The sequence below is a fragment of the Leptosomus discolor genome, chromosome 1 (assembly GCF_034619465.1).
Source record: "Leptosomus discolor isolate bLepDis1 chromosome 1, bLepDis1.hap2, whole genome shotgun sequence".
NCBI classification, from domain to species: Eukaryota; Metazoa; Chordata; class Aves; order Leptosomiformes; family Leptosomidae; genus Leptosomus; species Leptosomus discolor.
Genome location: NC_141391.1, coordinates 11,098,723 through 11,121,080, shown reverse-complemented (window position 1 = coordinate 11,121,080; position 22,358 = coordinate 11,098,723). Strand labels below are relative to the sequence as shown.

General features: G+C 41.9%; 1 protein-coding gene across 2 annotated transcripts in view; it reads right to left on the bottom strand.

Annotated features, from left to right (window-relative positions):
- The window catches only part of FAT3 (FAT atypical cadherin 3), a 330,777-nt gene that overhangs the window by 5,058 nt on the left and 303,361 nt on the right, over positions 1–22,358 (bottom strand). For both annotated transcript variants that reach the window (XM_086481717.1, XM_086481718.1), the window contains exons 21-24: positions 15,493–15,961; positions 6,534–6,687; positions 4,826–5,481; positions 2,603–2,716 (exon numbers count right to left, since the gene is read on the bottom strand). In XM_086481717.1, the coding sequence (XP_086337843.1) occupies positions 2,603–2,716; positions 4,826–5,481; positions 6,534–6,687; positions 15,493–15,961 (1,393 nt within the window). The remainder of the gene's footprint in view (positions 1–2,602; positions 2,717–4,825; positions 5,482–6,533; positions 6,688–15,492; positions 15,962–22,358) is intronic.

The following is a 22,358-nucleotide window of genomic DNA, read 5'->3' as shown; positions in this document are numbered from 1 at the left end:
AAACCAAAGAAACCATGTTCTATGTATACACTGAGCACATTTTTGCCATCAACAGCACTGGTAATTGTACAAGGGAGACTTGCATAGGCTAATGCATTATAAACATTAAGGAAAATATAAGTGACTCTATGTAATTAGTTGCTGCATGGCTGGGAAAATAGATGCAGGGTAGCTGTAAACTCTAAGAGGAGAACAATGGAGAGTGAAAAACAGAGGTCATAAATCAGGGCCAGTGCAACTAAGTGTTGGCTTTGGTGGGAGCCAAGCAGAGCATGTTCATGGAAGGGAGGGAAACTTCTAGCTTTCCAGTTTCCCAAGCAGCTCAGCACAAGGCAACACTGCTCAGGGGTAAAAACTGCTGTCATCAACAGTGATTCCTTGGACTTCCCAGCACAATCATCCATTGGCCTGCAGTGAAACAGCAACCTAAAACCACACTTTTGTCACATTCCCCCCTCCTTCAAAATAGCTTACTATGGAAGCCTGTAACTTGCCCTTGAAGTGACTTCTCAAAATATTATTGCTGAAAGTGGGCAACTTTGTTTTTCATTTTGTGGCTAATAAAAATTTTTGCTTTTTGATCACAAAAAAACCTGCTAACTACTCTCAGCAAGACTAGGGGAGCTGAGCAATTAAAATGCAGTAGAAATAAGGCAGAAAAAAGTAAAAGTAGGTTCAAAATCACACCCAAAAAGAGTCTGCACAGTGAGACAACCCCTATTCGACCCAGCAAGAGAAAGCTCCAAGCACTGTGGAGAGGGTGAGTGGAGGCTGCCTGCACCTGATATAAACTGCAAAACGCAGGGCTGTTCCCACCTTTGGTGGGACACACCCCAGGGCCTCTCTGGTGCAAAACAGGCTTCCCAAGTGGAAGCGATTAACCAGTTTCGTAAGACAGTGTCGGCACAGTCATTTGTACAGCAGCGTGACACAAGCCTGTCCCCACTGCTAGCCATGGAAGCACATGGCAGCAGAGCTCTTGGCTGTGGAAGAAGTAGTGTTGAGAAGGAGCAGCCTGTCCTGTCTCCCCAAAGAGCATGGATGCTGAACTGCATTTGTTGTGGTTTCACTGGCAAGCTTTTACCCTTTGCAGGGATGTGAAGCACAAAGAATTAAAATGACAGGAAGGGGAAGGATTTATGGCTTCAAGAGGGATATCCATTAGCCCCTATGTACACCTATATGAGCATATATATGCTTACTTACGCCTGTATTTGTATTTTAAGCTCTTCCACTGCAAACCCTCCCTGCCGCTGTAAGAAAACCAGAGTGTGCTGTCTTGCATTGACCTCTGCAAAATGACTCAGATGATTTAAGTTTCTTCCCTAATTCTCCCTGAAGATATGGATTTGTTTAGACCCTGAACTACAATTGTTATCTCTAAAGGCCATATTTTAAACACAGCTTTCACAAAAAATCAGTGGGCATAGTCCAGCTTCAGTGGGTACTATGTCATTGATTTAAACAGGGGCAGGATAAGATGTATGAAAAGCCTAATTAGAATTTGAGAGATAAAAAAAGTAACCATGTACAATAAATGGCCACCTGAATAATTATTCTAAATGTAAATGTAATATAAAAATATTATTAAAAGAATAATAATTCTAATAATTATTCTAAAAAACATTAAAGGGATTTTTTTGGGTGCAGGGGCAGAAAAGCACTGAGAAGCTTGATAAAAATATCCACGGTGCTTCAGCCACAGCTAAGCCCAAAGAACTGCAAGTGCACTTTGCTTTAAGCGCTTTTTCCAACATTTAGGAGTACCTAGGGAAGAGCTGCATGACATGACTGAGGAACTGAGTCTGCAGACAGTTCATTAACTGGTGGCTGAGGAAACTAAGTATCATTTCTTTGTGCTAATCTTTTTCTGCGTATCTGAATGAGGCTTCCCTGACATCCATCATCCCTCCCTGGCAGAAACATCTTGCCTTTTCTCAGACCCACAGCTCAACATACATGGGCCGTAGGAACAAAGGTTCTCTCTGACTTTGTAGGCCTCTTTCAGGCTGTGTATGGCTCTGCCAATGTCACCCACTGAGATAATGATGTAGGACATGAGAGCAGGCAACGAACATGCACCGAGCAAGGATTTAATGGTGCTCTATTGTTCGCTGAGCTGTGATTGCCAGGGAGAGGCCAAGCCACCAGGGACTGGCTCATCCACTCAGTGTTGCTGCTGAGCACCAGCAGAGTTTTGTTGGGACCATGAATGAGACCTTGCAAATGGCACAGAAATTCCTTTTAATTTGACTAAAGAAACATGAAAGTCATCCTCTTCCAACAGGGAAAATGATAGGAATTCTACAGTGTCACTTGCTACCTATTAGTCAACTTACATCTTGGCAATACTACTCTGCTGTATCACACCTCCAATTCACTGTAAAGCTTGGTACTGATTAAACAGTAACAAGCACCAAGATTTTAATTACAATCCTATAATTTAAAACTGGACATAAAGTGAGGGTTTGAATCCAGGACTTTCTAACCTGTAGCAGCATTAAAGGGTTTTACAGATGTCATCTAAATGCTTTTAATAATATTAGAAAGAGAGTTAAAATAGCTTTGTCCCCAGCATAATAAAGATAAAACCATTTCTTACCATTATCGTCACCGGAATCAGACTGGAAGGAGCTGAGTGATTGTACTTCAGAGTTGCTGCCTTTATTACTTCCTGCAAAACAGGTCACTTCTTCAGCGTCATCAACCCCTTTACCTTCATTGACAGCAAAAACAAAGCAAAGTGGTACTCTCTAGGTGTGTACATTTGTCTATTTATACCACGGAGCCATTTAAATCCTGCCAAGAAGTAGCCTTCTATTATTTTTGTCAGAATAAAATTATTTCCTTCAGACAGAGGAAATGACCTATTGGTCAAGAAGGCAGATGATAAAGATATATAGATTTCTAAAGTGTCTGAAGCGCAAAGAATCTTTCAAGTGGCTGACACCACTGTAATCAAGGAAGAAACATCTGTATTTAGTATTGCCTTTTTAGATGATATGTAGTGTCAGCAGCTAAGAAAATGATGACTGAAAAAATGTGGTATAAACATCTTATACAAGAGATTACAGTTACATTTATCCTTACTGTTAATTTCTTAATTTGAGAGCCTCATTAAAGGCTCATTCAATCCTCAAAAACCATATTGTGAATCTTTTTATTCGTATCAGTGGCCCTTGCATCAGATTTTAATGGCTCCACCACTGACATATAATAGATTATGCTTCAATTTACATTGCTTTTCATCAGGGACATTCAGTCTTGACAACTCTTCTACAGTTTAGAAATGTAACTGCAGCCTATGGTATAAATTCTCATGCAATTAAACAGACATGAATAAACACATTCAACTACACATTATATGAGTGATAATAAGGAACACAAAAAGTTATCCTCTGTAGTAAGCACTGAGATAGATACCCGAGCTAATTACAAATGAACAAGCTCAGGTGCTGCAAACACCTAAGTACAGCTCTCCACCTGCTAGCTGTAGATATTTCTACCCAGCATGGGGCACCTCCACACAGGAAGGGCTGATTTCCTCCTGCTGAGAAGCAGGGTATGTAGTAGATGGAGTGAGTGCTGCAGTCACAAAGCTGCACTGCCTCCTGCTCCTTGATAGCTGAGGTCTGTCTCCATGGTGTGGCCCCATGCTGTGCAGAAATTCATACAGATACCAGCAGCGTCTGCGGCAGAAGCACCCAGGAGAACACAGAACAGAGCACGTCTGGGGGCTGGCATGCTGATGCTTTCAATCAGCAAAACTTTATTAAATGGTTAAAAAGTTCAACCACAACACAACTGTGAAACACAGCCCAAATAAATGAAAATTAATTCCCGTTTTTCACTAGAAGACCTTAGTCAATGTGCTGCCTTGGATGAAAAAGTGCAGGTCAGGGCACAGGTATAAGGCAGTGCCAGATTCCTGTCTCTTTTCCTCAATTTTTGTTGCCTAAAACTTGACAGCTTTGGTTCAGGCTGTGTTGCAGTGGGGTTCAAGATGCATTAGGAAAAACTACTAAAAAGAGAAAACATCCTAAAATGCCCCCATATGCTAAAGCAAACATTCCCCAGTCCATATGACATGTTCTGACTTGCAAGGACAGACAACGCAGGGCCATAACTCTGTCCCAGCACACTGTTATTTCCTGCCGTGACAGAGTATGTGAATTTTGCTTCATCTCTAGCAACTTGTTGAGGAATGGAGGGGGCACTGTGTTATCAGTAAGAAACCATCAGAGCACAAATAGCGTTAGGTGTAGAGATCAGAAATTTTATGATCATTCTGATACTGAATACAGAAGGGAACGCAACAGACTCAAAAGGTGATTCTGTAAGTAGTGCATGATTTTCGGCTTAATTTCATAGGCACTGGAAGTAGAGAATATTAGTTCATTTGTTACCATTGCAAAATAGGATTGTTTCTTGCAGAAAGTTTAACTCTCCCAGGAAAGAAACTGCTCAAACCTAGTACAGTTTATATTTGCGAATTCTGCCCCAAATTATTTTTTTTCCAATAGAAAGATGATTGCATTGTATCACTTGACGAACTAACACTCAGAGCACTCACTCATATGTGCTTTCTGAACAAGTGAAATAAATGCGTTTAGTCATACTTAATGCATAGAAGTAGAGGACTTGTACGCCCAGTTTAATTATAACCTTTCAAAATAAAACCAAATCACTTCCTGGAGAAATGTAACAATTGTAAGTGTATGAGGTTGGAGCATTAAGAGTACCCGTGCCACTGTACCTGCTGCACCCTGAAGGCAACCCTTACCTACAGCAGGGAAGCGCGAGACGGGCACACAGTGGTACTTACTTTCCGTCCCAGCATCCCATGTGCTCTTCCTTATGGAGTCACAGTCGGAGCGACAGGGAGACACAGCGGGCAAGTTTGGAGCTACGCTGCACACCACCACCCCCCGCCTGGCTGTCAGTATTCGAGGTGACTCAGGATGAAACGTCGTCATCTCCTGGTGCTCCACACCAAGCCCATCCACTATCTTGTCCAAGTTATTCCGTGAGTCACTCTGGAAGCATGGAGTATAGGCCATTGGCCTCACTGGGACCTGTGGAGGCCCAACCTCTTGGTAGATATTTCTACTGTCTCCACTGTTCCTGATGTTCTTGAACTGGATGCCATTGCTCTTGTTGAGCAGGGCAGCAGTAGCCGGATCCTGTACGAGTGTGATGTTGTTGCGGGAATAGTTCTTCCTGAATACTTTCTTACGAAAGATGATAAAGAGGACAATCAACATAAAAATGACAAACAGGACCACGGCTATTCCTATCAGCTCCTCCTTGCCGACATACGAATGCCCAGCTTGTATATTGGGAACCACCACAGGGCGAAGACCACAGTATTGTCCCACATAGCCAGGGGTGCAGTTACACAGAAACGAACCAAATATGTTGACACAGGAGCCACCATTTTCACATTCTTCTCTTTCGCACTCGTTGATGTCTTCTTCACACCTTAAAAGAAGAAAAGGAGAGTCTGGAGTTTGGAGAACATTTAGCAAACAGCCCAGCTTGTACATGATGACTTATCTTGTCAAAGTGGAACCATTACAGTTAACATCTTGCTGGTGCTTGGCAAATGATCTTATTATTATCATATTATTTATTTTTTTCTGTAGTTATTCCATGGCTTTTAAAGACAATAAAATGGAAATATCAAGAAGGAAATGAGTTTAAAGCATCTGATAGGAAAAGGCTCCTCGACCCTAATGAGGCTTACTGAATGTAATAAAGAATCTCAGCCTCTTAATAATTTTTTTGGACTATTCCACGGCATTCAATACAAAACACTGGGAGGACTCAATGAGAAAATAGTTGAGAAAAAAATATAGCAAAAATTCAGACTACTTATTGAAGAGAAGAGGAGGGTATACTGACTGTGTAAAATTATTTACAGCTGGAGATAAAATAAGGAAATATTAGAGAAGTAGGAGTGTGTGTGGGAAAACAGGAACCTTAAAGAGAGAGGAGAATTGGAAAGAAGAAAAGGTGATCAAAACCAAGGCAGAACAAAAAGTACAAACAGTAGACAAACTAGATGAGAAAAAAGCATGTTGATGGGCAGGTCAGGGGATGTTTTTGTTTCTATACCAAGTATATCATGAAGGCTGGGATTTTAAAAAATGAATGCAATAAATTAGGCTTTTATGTCAGGGCTAAGGTGACTAAAGAATTGATCCATTTTTTAAAAAAAGATTACATAGCAGCTTCCACAGGCTTTATGGGATTGCTCAAAAAGCCTCTAACACTTAGGTGTGTATATCTCATTGAAAACTATCTGGAGATAACATCCTGAAACAATAATTTAGGAGGCCAAGTTAAGAAAAGCATCTCTGAACATGCAAGCCTTATGGATTTCTCAGCTGTCAATAGCTTAGACTTTGCACTAAGTTTTGGGTTATTTTTTGCTAGGTGAATCATAGCTTTTGGGTATAAATGCCTGATGAAAACGCCCACCATCACTGCATTGAAAAGCTCCCGTTGCCCACCTGGGGAGGGTCACTTACGTTACTCCTGTCAGGCCATTTTTGCAGTTGCAGATGAAAGCGTTGCCAATTGGATCGCACGAGCCTCCGTTCCGGCAGGGATTTGGGAAGCAGGCTGTGATTTCTGATTCACAATTCCTTCCTGTAAACTGGGAGAGGCAATTGCACTGGTAGCCTGGGAGGTGAGGGACACAGAGAAATAAATCAGAAGCCTACCACTATATCTGTCTAGAAGCAAGGGGATCCATTTGGCTACTTTACTCCAAAAAAAATACTGCACTGTGGGTGGAAGGGGATGTTTATATTCATTCTGGTATGTCCACACTAATGCCAGTCGAGAGTTTCTTCATCTGGGATGTCTGGACAATTGGAACTCATGTCTACAACCATGGACCAGAGGAGCTGCTGCAGCCCAGACCATCCTGATTGTCATGATTCAGATAAGAATAAATGTCGCCCATTGAAAACTTTGTTTACAAGAAATATTCTAGATCAAGGATGCATCTTCCAATATTTTTTAAAATACAGACCATATTTGCTGACAGCAGAAGCCCACACTTCTTTCAGGGCTTCACTGAAGAACAAATCACGAGCTGAGAGCTTTTGCACATCTGTCTTTTACAAGGAAGACACAATAGGGATGTGACAGTAATAAAGCACTTGGTAGTGATACTTGCCACTTTCATAAAGCGCATCATCCAGGCATGAACTATAAACTCCATAATACCAGCTGACGTGGGCAACGCCAGCCCTAATCAGAGCTGATTATGTGCAGCATGTGCTATTAGAAGACTGATTAATCACTGGCTGCAACACAGCAAACATAACTCTACTGAAGTGGAGGGGGACCCTGTAGGGGATCAAAGTCCTACTTCCATGTTTCTTGCCAACAGAGAAGCAACATCAGTGTAAAAAACAGCTCTTAAACCCATCAGTTCACTCTGCCAAGTATCAAATGACAAATCTCTTTTTTTTTTTCCTCTCCTTGTAATTTCATATGTCACAATGACATTAATAAAAACTTTATTTATGGTCACAACAAAATCCAGTGGGGCAGTGTGTCTCTTTATGTTGTGAACTGGATATTGAAGTCTGAGTGTTTTTTCACTCAAGAAGACCAAGGAACATGTAGGTCGTGAAAGCCATGAGATGGCTATGCCAGTCGCTGGGATGGAAAGACTCCTCAGTTAGAGTTGTTGAACTAGCAAAATTGTCCTGTAAAAAACTTTGGCTAAAAAACGAAGCAAAAGCAATTCTGCATTAAGACTCCCACATCTTTTATGTCCTATGAGGTTCAATTTACCTTCTTCAGCTACTCTAATTGAATTCTTTCATGAGGACAGGCTTTTGACAATAAACTTGGAACCAGACTTGCTGGCGTATTCAGTCAAGAGTCCAATCCTATTTAATTGAAGATAAATGAACTAGATATTCAAATATCATGCTGTTTCTTTGTCCTGCTACAAGAAGGGAGATAGAAGCACCACTGTTTTCAAGGCTGCAGAGTTAAGAAGAGAAATGATTTGACTCTGGTGATTCCTAGAAAGCATGTTTGGTCAGCATCAGCAAAATGGGATTATTTTTTGGTGTCATATATATTTCACTCAGAAAATGTGAACAACATTCTAGATCTGCAGAGATCTGGGTCTGAAGAATTACAAAACTGTGACTGCACCAGTCATTGCATTTTGATGCCATCCCTTTGAAAGATTTATGGTTGGCAAAGTAGCTGATGTAGAAATACTGTAGGCAGAAATCACAGCATGAACAAATAAGGCTGTTTCAGTGCTTCATTTTATGACTGAACAGTGACATCTATAGTTCAAAAATTTGCAGTAATGTTTTATATATTTTCATAGTCTCAATGAGTTTAAGTGAAATGAAAATGTTCAATTCAAATATAAAACATTTTACTCATAAACAAATCTGTTGCCTTACATAACAGCAGAATAGATACGTTCTGTTTGCTACCTAATGATTTAAACCTGCATAAATTTAAAGTGTCTTTAAAAACTTTCTGTACCTAAGTTACTAGTTGCCAATCAATTGTAAGTTAAAGCCTTTGAATCTCTTTCTTTTCACATCTTCTGTTTGTTTCAGTTGATTAAGTTCTGGGTTTTCAGCCTGTAAAATATTCTGTTACATTTATTCACTGCAGAAAAACTTAACCAATATTGATTTGGTAAAAAAAAAAAAAATCCTTTTATCATTAAGTATAAAAGGAGCATGGAATTATTAATTATTAATTGTTGCCTACTGTTTCTATTAAAGATGCACTAACTTCAATTAACATTTTATACTAAGAGGAGATTAAACCGAATGCTCCAAGATGGGTGAGAGCTCTATTGGGCAAGGTATGAACAAAACCAAAATGAGAAGTGTGCTTCTGAAAGCCTACATTTTGGACAGAATTTGATTTAATGATGGTGGAACACTGTCAGATATTAGAAGACCAAAGTATTCAGTATACAGTCTAAGTCTAGGGATTAAAGTTAGAAATAAAAAAAGCAATAAACCAAGACTATCAAATTACAATATTTATCACTGACTCTTCCTCCCGTTGGAAGTACTGCCATACACCTGCCAACTCTGAGCCACTAGCAAGAGACATAGAACTTTCTCATGACACACGTGCTCAGAGCTGCAGAGCATTCACCCCGGAGGTCTCTTAACACAGTAAAGCATATGTTGAGATTCATGGGGTAGGGAAGAGCTGATACGATGGCTCAGTACACAGCATATATCAACTAGGCCAGCAGACTTGCCAGACCTTTTATCCTTCTCCAAACCTCTCAGCAGAGGCTGTAATTTTGCCCACTACTGCACACTGCAGCCACATGGCCATGGACAAAGTGCAATTGTAAAGAAAACCCTTTCGGTCAGGAGTGCATCCTAGGTCTAACACAGACTTTTTATTACACTTTTAATATAATATCCAGGTAATGTATCACACATTTCTTCCCATCCGTTTAGCACAATAAGCAAACTTCCCATGTCCGAGGACAACAGAGCTGAAGGAAAGGCTAAGTGGCCTGACCTCTCAGCAGGGGATGAAAAAAAACCTTTCAAGCAATCTAGAGCTTGCTGCAGTTCACGATGAAGGCACGGGAAGTCTTGGAAATTCATCAACATTTAAGATCAGGCATCTGGGCTCCCTCCAGGAGATATGAATATTTCATTTTGCACACTGATGCTGGAAAATGTTGATCTGCATGCTCCAAAGCAGCAAATTTTGTGATGTCACCACTGTATTTCTTCAGAGGGAACCAGTGGAAAAAAGATAGAAAGCTCTGGTAAACACATCTGCAATACTGCTGGGGTGGGACCACAGCATCCTCAGCATGTTCCACAATAGCCTGTACCAAAAGCTGACTTAGGATTAACAAGCTATGAGCAACAATATAGCCCTTTTAGGCTGTATCTACATTAGCAAGCTCTGCAGCGCAATGGCAGCGGGTCTGTGGAGCAGAAAAGTTGCTGCCAAGGACCCAGCACCCTCAGTGCACACATTTCAGGGCTTTAGGACTATGTTAGCTGCACTCTGGGTGCACATCTTCCAGCTCAGCACCATCCAGATGGAAGCGTAGTCCTGCCCCCCAAGACCTCACCTCTCCACAGCGGAAACTGAAGCACAGTGAGAGGGCATGATCAGAAGATTCACATGAAAGCTCATTCATTACCTAAAACATTACGTAGACACAGCCCTCTCCTGCTTACCCATAGTCTTCGGCTTTCTGGTTGTTTTACACGGCTTCTTTCATGCTCCTCCACTAATCTGAGGCCCCTCTAAGTAGCTGAGTCTCACTTTCTCACTTTGACTCCAACAGCTTCTCTTTCTGCCTTGTTGGCAAGTCCTTGTCCTGAGGATTCTTCAGCCCAGACCTTACTGAAGAGCAACATGCTGCAACCGAGGACACTACACAGGCTTCCTGCCCATACCTATGTTTGCTTGGCACTTAATAAACAGAGACAGTGGCAAAAGGCAGGCACGGTGCCATCAGCAGATGGGATGCTGTTATGCAGCAAACGTCTCTGTTGGTAGCATTCCCAGCCTGAGCATCTGAATGTCTGTCTATCCTCAGGTTTACTTGGCTTTAACAAAGAGGATGCTCCGAACGCTGCCAATTCTTTTTTTGAACATGTGTATGCTCCTATTTCTATCTATCACATGCAAGAGGAGTTCGCTTTTATCTATTATGTGCTTTTGCTTTTGCATTTGATCTCCCCATGTAGTTCCTTTCCTTGCTGTGCAGCTAGACCTGACTAGCACAATGTCCAGGAACAGGCCTGCCCTTGGCTCTGCTCACACAGCGTTTCATGGCAAGTTAACTGATGAGAAGAACTGAAAGTGAAGAAGACCTCTCCCAGAATTTGTATTTTGGTATGTTTATAGACATACTAGGCCACCTTCAAGAACTGTGTGTTCTTCAGCCATACACATTCCTGCCACTTCAGATTTAACTTATCTGTCTTCAAACAGATGGTTGCCTCTTGCCACCAGTTTGTATGAAAATGAACCTGACTCTTTGTTAAACTGGTGCTTTCTATGCATTCTTAAGAACCACCTAATCCTTAAAACCACCTGTGTGTAATGTTGCCAACATGGTTTAAAACATGTATTAAAACCACCACCTAAGTGCCACGTTGCGTTTTTTCCATCCTTTAGATTTTAACTCTATGCATAAAAACATAAAAGAAAAATGAAAAGAAGAAAAAAATGAGAAGAGGGGAAAGCAATGACTTTCTGTCCTCATACTCTGCCCACAGTTCTTGTCTTAGCAGGTATTTCTGTTCAAATGCTTCATGTTCAAATAAAATTGCCTACTCACATAAGCCATTTGCTTCAATGAAAGCCAGATGTACATAGGACTGATCAAATTAAAAGGAAGTAACTATACTTATAAATGCAGGCTTTACAAGCACGAGGTTTCTCTCTGGTTGACAAGCTTGGTGCAGTGTTCGGACTTGATTACAGTAAAGCTTTCTACTGCTGTGATTGCTCATGTTGTTATTCATGCAGATAAACATACATTTACTATTGGCAGACCTGGTAACTCCACTCTATTATCAAGGTTGTGTGACATTCCCCATTTTAAGACCTCATATTCAGCAGCTTGTAGCTTAATCACACTTTAAACACTTGGTTGAATCTTCTTGGGAAATTTCAGTCCAAAGAGCCAAGCTGTTTCTGAAAGTCATGATGTTTGTCAGGTTTCAAAATGCTAACAACTTTCTTTAAAAATAGCTTTAATGACCTATACTTATGGGTAGGGACTGAAAAGTCTGGAAAAACGTGGCCTATATTTCAGGGCTGTGGTTTCCAGTGTCTCCCAAGAAAGCTGTCCTAAAGCTGTATACAGCTTAGGTGTCTCCTGAGCTGTCAGACTCACTGAGTGCTCGTCCCCCTTTCCTAGCCTTTTTTAAGCCTGTATGGGGTCTCTGTGTAGGGTCCCTGGACACACAGCACCCTCTCTTTAACCGCCAACAACACCGGGCATACACTGCTGCTGTGAGACTTGATTCTGACCCATGGAAACACACGAGTGCAAGCAGAGGTTCATGTCACCATTGCTTTCTGCTGGCCCAGAAACTGGATTTTGAAAGCAAAGAGGTTCTTCTGTACTCTCAGTGATGCCTCAGAACATCTGAGAACTATGCTTCTGCTGCAGGCTAAGGTCCCCATTTTGTCCTCCTGTTCCATACGCAGAGAGGTCAGACAGAACGGGCCAGCACGGGTGAAGGAGCCCCATGCCAACTCTCTTTTCGGGGCAGCACCTCTGCCATCAGTCCTGAGCTCTGCACAGCCCCTGCACAGTATTGTCCCTGAGCCAGGTGCTTCGAAGATGCTGTGAATTCACCCATACGAACCGCAGCTGCAGCAGCATGGACACACTCCTAGGGCATACAAAGCATCGCTTTAGCAATTCCCCAAACAGGGACATAATATTACCCTATTCCCATAACTGCAGGATGCAGTGGAAGGTAATCAGAGGCAGCTTTTTATTAATGGTGAACAGGGCAGTAGGCATTTCTATTGAAAGGAAGACCTCACAACAGGAATACTATTATGGAGGTTTGTGCTTTAGATGATCAATTTATGCAAATTGCATGTAAATTAGACATGGCCCCTTTGATTTCTGGCATGTAGCCAGCAGCTCTTTCACGTTATAATGTGGGGTAGCCTTTGCTTGACTGTTTTTCTTCTAAAGTTAGTTATAAATCTGAGCTTTCTTTTTCTCTTAATTTTGTAAAGCACAGTAGGGTTTTTGTAAGAAAAGGATGTTAACAGTATATGAAATCTGGTCTGTAAAACTCAAATTAGAGGATTTCTTTTAATAAATAAATCCTATCATTATGCCAAATACTGTCTGTTTAGGAAAACGAACATTATTCTCCAGAAACTTTAATGAAGATAATATCATAGAAAATATTAGTCAAGCGACCTTGATGCTACTGAATGCCCTGGGATTGGCAAAAGGCCCTTTGGATGGTATATCTCTGAATGCTTCCCCCCACCAAAAAAGAAAAAAGCTGCCATTTTCTTTCTTAAGTAAAAAATGAAGATTTACTACTTTTTTTTTTCTATTTTAAATGAAAGTCAGCTGCTAACATCTATGTCAGTGAATACAATGGCTGATGATTCTTATATGCATGCTGCAATTTGTGGCTCCACATCGAGCATTTGCAATGCTGTTGGTCTCTCTGCTCTACGAAATTTAATTACATGGCCTTTCTGCGTATGGAGGACACTAATAACACAATCGCTTTGCCTGGTGGAAACAAAAATGCCTATGCCTTCTCCTTGTGGGGTGGGCTGGGCTGCAGAGCCACCAACGTACAGCCAGGGCCCATTGCGTTGGAATTATGGCTTTATAACAATCCTTTATTTACATACACTGCTGAGGCAGTAAAAACAGCAAACAGATTTTTTAACGGCAGGCAGCCGAAACATCCCTGCAGGGCACGTGCCCCCTCGCCGAGGCAGCAACGCAGGCAAGTTAAATCAGTTCCGTGACTGCTTTCCAGCAGCGAATTATGTTGACATGAAAATGGTGCGTGCCATTCCAGTAATAAAATGGGTCCAATTGTCAGCGCTGCCTGTTTCTTTCCCACCCCACATCTCCCCTCAGTTTGAATTGGCATGCACATGGTGCTGGGAAAAAAAAGAATTACTGAAAAGCATTTCATTCGAAAGGTTTCAATTTACTCATCACGAGATTGCTGAGCAATACTGTAAATAGACTGAAATAAAATCAATAGAAGGAGCTGTTCTCATGCTTCATAGGATCCTAGGTGAATGGTTAACCTTATTTTTTAAGTATGGAGTCTGAATCAAAGCTATGTTACATTCATGTACATATTACAGACACTTCCTAGGGATATAAATAATTTTGCTTAGCATTCTGCCAGTGGCTGCAGCATCCTTCTGCCTCAGAATGATTTTCTTTTGCCCTTGTTGTGCAGCACTCCTTTTCTTTCCTTCCCTTGGTAAATAAAGGCCATTAACATACACAAGCAGCAGCATTTGTCCTCGTGCTGTACATGACATCCTCGCTCGCCAGTGCTGTGCTTCATTCCTCCCAACTGTCCTCCCATCTCCTTCCCCTGACAGCAAAGCTGATAGCATCCCTGATGCACCCTTTGCTCTGACATGGGAGCAGAGGTGGCTGAATCAAAGCCAGGGGTCCAGAGAACATGCTAGCTGAGATAGCTCAGCATCAGAAAAGCCATATTGTCAGGGCTTACCATAAAAGGGCATGGTTTTCCAAATGAAAAACTTCTTTTTGACAGTCAGTTTTGCTCAGATCTCACCAGATTTCAGCCTTGAAAATAACACTGTTCTCAAGTTTAGCAAGTTCCTGAAGTATAGAAAAATCTATGTGGGGGAGGGGGGTCAGAAAGGAAATGTGAGAACAAGGCTTAAAACAGTGAAAAACAGAAATAATAATTACGGGTACAAGGGAACTGCACAGACACATTAAAGCAGAAAGCTCTGAGACAGTGGTTAAATGCTCCCTAAACAAAGAGTTTAGTGGGAACTTCCCTAGGGAGCCTCAACCAAACCCACTGACAACAAGTGGATGGAAAGCTCTGAACTTGCAGAAGACCTCTCTGTTGAGCATCCTCCTATTCAGAGAAAGTTTTAGTCTGCCAGAAAAGGTGAGAAAATACAGCGGGGAACTGGAAGGGAAACCCGTACCCTGCAGAGAGAGAACAGCCTTAGAGGAAATGTCCCACACATATGCCATTTGCTTTTTTCCTGCTAAGATGCCAGCTGTTTTAATGGTCTGGTAACTTGTGCACTGCATTACTGGGTTGTAAGTCACTGGCACCAAATCACACAAGCCACCATATAACCACTGGATAGGAAACTCCAACACAAGCACAGTTTAAATCAATGTCCTATAAACTTGGGATAATATTACTTAAGCTTGAAGCACTCAGGCCTCCAAGGAAGCTGTAAAATACCTTTCTGGTGGAGTTTATAATGGGGTGGACTTGCTATGTCCCATGCACACATGTAATCAAATTACTTACTCACAAAAGGACCAAGGTGCTTGTGGACAGCTCAGTAATTATTTGTGACAGCTTCAGAAACAGAGAAAGGCAACAGTGCTGTTGCATCTGTGATGGACGTTTGAAATCACCATCTTTGTGTACAGCCTTCGATGCTGTAAATGGATCCTGAAAAATCCAGCTGAGTGTTACAGTAATTGTAATTCTATTGGTTTCTATAGAAATAGGATTATCCTAACAGCCAATAAATCAATTTCCTCCTGGAACACTAATGCAATGAGAAGGGGCACCATTTCACCGTTATTTATAGAGCAAACAGCTTTTACACAATTTGCAATACCTATCAGAGTTTTATAGAGTTCATAAGATTTTTCAAGCATGTTGCTGCATAAAACCATCTCTGGCAATAAATTATACAGCAAAATTGGGAGGGGGAACCCATAAAGTAATTCGAAATATTTACCACCAGATGGCACGCTGGTACAGGTGCCGCCGTTCTGGCAGGGATGCCTCTCGCAGGCATCGGGGTAGAGGACGCAGCCAAGTTTTAATTCGGTCAGGCCAACCACTTCTGCAAAGCTGCTGCGTTTGTTTTGGAGAGGCAGCTCGTTGTTATTTAGGACAACTGAATCCAGGCAGCCCTGAAAGCCGCTCAAGACCTGCGTTGTTCTCTTGTCGGTCAGGCTGCGGACATTATCCACTTGGACCTGGGCGCCGAAGTAGACAGAGCTATCTGTGCTGAGAGTCTGGAAATAGAGGGGGGCCTTGCGGCGCTCCACGTAGCTGTCATCCAGGGACAAGCTCGTGAAATTGCGATTCAGCTCCAGGAAGACTGAATGCCAGCTTCCATCATTAACGGCTCTGCCAGAAATTCCCAGGATTCCCGGGCCACTTCCACAGTCCAACTGGAACCAGAGTTTGCCATCGACAATCTGCGGGAGGAAAACAGAAATCAAAGTGCTTGAGGCACCCAGTTTTCTCATAATGTGCTCTCATCTAGAATCTGGAAACACAGAGGACTTCTAGACAGTCTCTCTTCAGAGTTAAAGCTGCTCTCCTACATGACACCAAAATAGCAAAAAGCTGTGCCTTTATCATCAGCAAAAAAAATTAGGCGATAAATATCAGCTTACTTAGAATTTACCCAAAGCCAGTTACTGCAGGCAAACTGAAAATACAGAAAAAATATAGATGCAGAACACAGGCGAGGACTGGGATACTGGTGTGTCTCACTGAATGGGGTGTGGATTGGAGGACCCATGTTCTGCTCTTGGATCTGCTGCTGAGCAGTCGTGTGTCTCTGAGCAAGTCCTGCCATCCACCCGCACACTGTGACTCTGTTCCCGGTGGCTGATGATACCAAAAGGACAGTTAGGGCAAGGGACCACCTCTGAGCGTTTGAGCAAGGCTTGTGGCAAAGCCAACGGTCACTCCTTTCAGCTGGAGATGCTAAGTGCTCTGCTCATGCACACATCCTGTGCCTCTGTAACCTTCTGGAGCATCTCAGTGAGGTATGGATTTGTCTCTAAGTGTCATAAGTTCAGTTTCTTTAATTACAACACTAAGATTCTCGTCGACCAAAAGTCAATTGTTTTCCAAGAATGCTACACTATCTGCTCTGTGTGTACCTCACAGATGATGTAAGGTTGCTCTTACTTTTCCTGCTTTCCTCATATTTATGCTGGGTTCATGGCTTTAGAGGGATTGTTAGGATTTCTCACTCTCCCTCCTGTCCTTCACTCATCTGAAATCCTCATAAAGGGAAAATCTGTGCTATCCTGCTGGGGCAGGCAAAGTGCAGAGTGAGGGAATAGGTATGAAGTGCCGCTTTCCTGATTAGCAGTTTACCCAGAGATTTTAGGTTTCTCTAACAGATGGCAGATAAGTTTAAAATGGCTGACAAGGCTGGAAATAATTTCTTATGACACATTAATTGGATTCAAGCTCTCTGAAAGCTCTTGCAATTATTTTACCTTTATGTCATGCTCTAGGAAGTATTTATTTCTGCAAACCCCATCTCAAGACAGTTCTGTGCCATTATTTATCCCCCTGAAAAGTTCAGGCGCCGTGTCCTTTTTCATCCTTCCCTGCAGCACACATTGTACTCTCTCACTGGTTTATCCGTAACACAACCCTACTGCTCTCCCCCAGCAGAGCAGAGTTGCCATAGCTGTCAACGCAAGAACCTCCCAGACCTTTGGTGGTCTGCTAAACTGGCATGGCTAATCCAGATGTGAGGATGCTGCATTGTCTCCACCTGTCTTTGGCCATTTTTGGCCATTTCTGGCATGAAAAGTCACTTAAAACTGTCTTAGGTAGAGACATCCCTTGACACGTGTCTGAACTGGCGCTCAAGCTCTTCTCTGCTAGGCTTGAAAGTAAATGGGATACTGTTAATCTACATGAGCAGACTGTGCTGTCATGTCATTATCATTTTATTGTCCTTGGAGGTTCACAAAACTACCTGGAGAAAAGCTAAGCATAAAATCTTGAGTTCTGATGGTCTCAGGAACCCTTTCTTCTTTCCAGCCCTCAATCTCTTGATGGGCTGAATTTGAACTGGGCTGTAACCTCAAGCAGAGTCACACTGGGCAGCTGGGGTGTAAACCACACCACTCCACCGCTCTGCAATCGCTTGGACAGGGTGGACACAGACATGCTAAGCATGTGATAAGCTCCCTATAAATGCCAGTTACCTACTTAATCTGCCTGGCACAAGGGGTGTTAGAGGGATGCACATGTAGAAGGAGCCAGAAAAGCAAGAATTAGGCCCTGCTATGGGTGGATGGCTATTTTGAAGTCCTTGACCATAAGGATGTAATGAAACTGAGAAGAAACGAGACCTATAACTGTGATACAACATGCCTGAGGGATGAATGTTGCTTGGTACTCCTACAGCTCAATCAAAAAAGGCTAATGGACGCATAGAAAATTAAGTCTGGACCATTTTTCATTAAAAAATCCTTTCTTACAGTACTCAAAACTCAGCTGTAAACTATTTCTGTAGATTGAAATTGGGCTTAGTAAAGCATCTGCTCAGGAGAAATCTCAGTAAACAGGATGCCCTGATAAACTGAGCTGGTTTCTCTCCAGGGATGGAGCAATAGTTTATTTTCTCCCTGTGCAACAAAATAGTTCACAAACATTGAAGGCGTTGCTCAGAAAGTGTGGTCTGGCTCAATAGGAGTACAAATCAAACAGAAAAATACATGCCAACATATTACACCTTGAAAAACAGCCATCATTGGATAAGCAGTTAACTTACTTCTTATTCAAAGGGCTTTTTCCTACGGAAACTGTTCTACTGATTGTGTATAATATACATATACCTCCCCTAAGACTACTTATACCCTGAAGGACCTACTGCCTGCATGTCTATTACCCTTACTCACAGAACATGCTTTTCCAATTATCTTTATAAATACACCACCACATATGAGCACCTGGGATAAATATTACACCATTTGTATACAGGAAACAATGATCTAAAAGATTTGCCATTAAAATATGTTTTATACATCTTTCTCATCCACTTTTATTTCTTTTTACCAGCAGATCGTCTGAGGTACATAGTAAATATATATTGTCTGAAAGGCTGTGTTTCCTTCCTTTTATTAGAAAAGCACTAGTAACCTCCACCTCAGGCTAGAGTGAAAGATGGAAAGGATGGTCCAATGCTTACAGTACTAGCCTAAGATATGATAGATATGCATGGGAATCCACACTCTGCAAACTCTTCCTCTGGGATCTCAAGCAAGCCATTAGCTTCAGGTGTCCATCAGTGAAAAAAGGATAACATCATTTCCCTACCTCACACCACTGCTTTACAGATACATACATTAAAGACTGTGACATGCCCAGACACCCCTAGCAATCGGAGCATAAAAGTACTGTCATTAATCAGATGGTCACAGGCCTTGCTGCAGCGGGGCAGGGAGGATGTATTTGTCCCCTGATGGCCCCGTGCCTCTAGGAGGAGGAGGAAGAGCAGGAACGACCAGCAAGGAGCGGGTGCTGCAAAGGCTCCTGTCCTGCCTACTTTGCAGCTAGGCTGCCTGGGCAGGGAGGAGACAGGTCCTCCACTCAACAGGGCAAAATGATGTCTCCACTCCTAAGCATGGAGAATTCAACCATGGATCTTTGATTCAGCAATTAATCCCTGGTGTTCCTGTGATTCCTTGTAATCACTGTGATACCAGGGACACTGTTCAATCCTCAGAGAGGGCTCCTTGATGATATCCAGGACCTTGGTACCAAGAAAAGCTGAACTCCAAGTTAACCTCTTACTAAATGAGGTACATTCAAGCAAATAGTATGGAAAACCAACGAATGGTCAATGCTGTTGCCCAGGCTCAGCAGTTACCCAGACAATAACCTCAGTGGGATGGCTGGTCTGGTTGAGGGCTGGTAGCATCAGAATCTCCGTTCAGGACTGAACGTGTGGCACTGCTTTTTTCTCCATCTATGTGATGCAACACAGCAGAGAGCTTGAGTTACTCCATCTCACAGCAGAGAGAGGCAAACTCTGCAACCCCTCACCAGTGCAGCCCGTGGTGCCAGCAGAGACCCTCTGCACCAAGATGAAAGCAGAAAGACACTGCTTCACCCTAGCTGGGCAGAAAATTCCCACCAAGCTTCCACCTCTCAGAGCTTTCTCAGCTTAGTTACAGTATCTCTCATTGTAACTACTAGGACAGTGAGTTTAATGCATACTTAAGCATGTATGCTCTTACAGACACAGAATTCCTCACCTGTAGAGAATACAAAGAACAGAGAAGGCTCCAAAAGCTGATGCAATCTGTTACATTTCAACAGTTTCATTCAATGAGCAAAATGGAGCCAGACTCATACTGTAAATTATATTAGAATATTAGCCTGGCTAAGATGTTTGGCTAACATCCATATTTGTGTATCAACATAGGTAATAAAATGATCAAATGGTTCTTCTGAGACCACCTCCGTCTCACATAGTCCATCTGCAGTCACACACCATGGATACAGCACGCTGCCTACTAATCTATCTGGGGAAGTATTTCGTTAGCCGAATTACATTTCAGGTTCGTTTCTGTAAAATGGTATATTTAATTAAAATATTACTTGTTTCAACTCCAGCCATAACTGGGATCATATCCAAGCTTCAGTCTTATCCAGCATAAGCCACGCAGCAATGCATTAAAATGTATAATATACACTTAACTAAACCATGCAAAGTTTCACATTAACTGCCTGGATGGAAGAACATATGCTTGCCTTTTACCATTTAACAGTTATATTTCTGGCATGATGGGAAAGTCTTTCTTTACCTATTTTTAATCCTTTAAATTTCACAAAACAAGTTTAATCTCCATTATATTCCTTGAAAAAAACTGAAATAAACTATGGAATTCTCTTCTACAATAGCTTTGTAACACTTTAAATTGTTAAATCTTACTTTTCCCAGATAGATGCTACATAGGAAAAAGGAAAAGGTGATACTGGTTTTGGCACACATAATCTTTTCAAAGGAATAAAAAAGGCCATCAACCTGCATCTCATTTTGCTCCAATTGTCTTAAAAGCAAGAGCACGCAACAAAAAATATGGCCAACCTCTCAAAATCGATGGATGAGTTGCTTTATTTGAAACAGCTGAATAAATAACACCCTTATTATATTGTATCACTACAGTGTAGCTGGTAGGCTTTCAGCAAAGCAGCAGACAAGCAGTTTGCTCTATGAATTGATTATTCATCCAAGGACACCGTCTTATGATTATGAAATATTTCCATCCCTGGAGTTATCACAAATGTATGAGCTCCCAAAATTAAGCTGGTCATTTAAACACTGAAAACCATATTGCAGCATTAATTTTTAAATAGACTGCAATGGGTGAGACTCGCTTCAAAAAAATCAATGCCACTATATGTCCCAACAGCGGTGGTGTTTTCTGCCTGTTCTCCCATGGGCTCGTACTATGTGGTGGGTCTAAATTTTTTCCACCCTTGCCTTTGTTTGGAGCTCCATGATGGTGCTGGGCCCTCTGGTGCTAATCCAGCAGATACTTAAGTACATGCTTAAAATTAAGGTATGTGAGTAGTTCCAATTGCCTTCAAATACAGGAAGTTAAGCAAGTGATTAAGTGCTTTGCTGGAGTGATGCCAGAGTGCTGAAAAGAGCACAGGATCCCATCCTTTATCCTCTATTTGGAAAGCTTCTCCTCATGTTTAATTTAATTGAAAGCAATGCTCAAACGATAACAACTTCACATTTATAGACCTCTAATTAATCTACTTAATGGCCTCATTTCTGAGCGCCTCCCTATCTCACAACATATGTACCCGATTAAAAAAAAAGAAAAAAAAAAGAAGCCTTACCTCTGGTTTACAAATGAAAAAACATATGCTTAGAAAGTCTAAGTGTAACTTGCTTGAAAACATCTGAGGATCCCCAAAGTGCAGTTCATGAGGCAGCTGCCATCCCTGAAGAGACCTGCTACGGCTACATCCCTTGAACAGCATGCCATTCGTCTGCCAAACAGCACCTTTGTAAGACCTTAGCCTGATGTTCTTCTGCTAAATGACGTTCACAAACAAAACTCTAGCAATTCCTGATCTTCTAAGTGATGCCATTTCTTAAAAAAACATGCTGAACGTAATGTTTTACTTTTCTTTAAACCCTATGCTTATAGAAGCCAAGGGCCAGACCTGTGAACAGGATGTACCCACTGCAACAGCAAATCCTGCCATCCTGCCCTACCTAAAAGCCAAGCATGAGGCTCTGGGAAGGCAACTCCCTGTGTCCTTCCCTGCTCAATGCATGGGAGATCCTTTGCACCCATACATGAGCCTGGGCCCCACTCATCAGACACGTGAGGCGGCAGCTGCATCTGAATTTCTCTACTAAGAGCTGCATGAGATGGGTTCAGAGCTGGAAATCCTTTCTTAGAGTTAAGAAACAAAACCAAGCATGACCTGGAGGTTGGCGTCTGAGATAGGAGCAGAGTAGCCACAGCTCTTGTCACTGCTCTTTCAAGTATTATTTTTTCCTCCCAGTATCTTTCAAAGTAAAATGGTTAGGTGATTGTGTGAAGCGGTGACTGAAAACAGATAATTCCCACCCCTCAACTAAAAGCTCAACCCAAGCAACTGAAATGAGGGGCTCTTTTACTTATGTTTTTTTGTAACAGCAAGAATTTTTCTCTTTTGGCGGCAAAATTTCCCAGCTTCAACTGGAGATTTCCACTGAGTTGCCTATGGTCTGACCTGCTGTACTCCTTAATCATGATAGTTTTATACACTAAACTCTAACAAAATAAATTCTCCTATCATCATTCTAACTCTATTTCAGCCTGC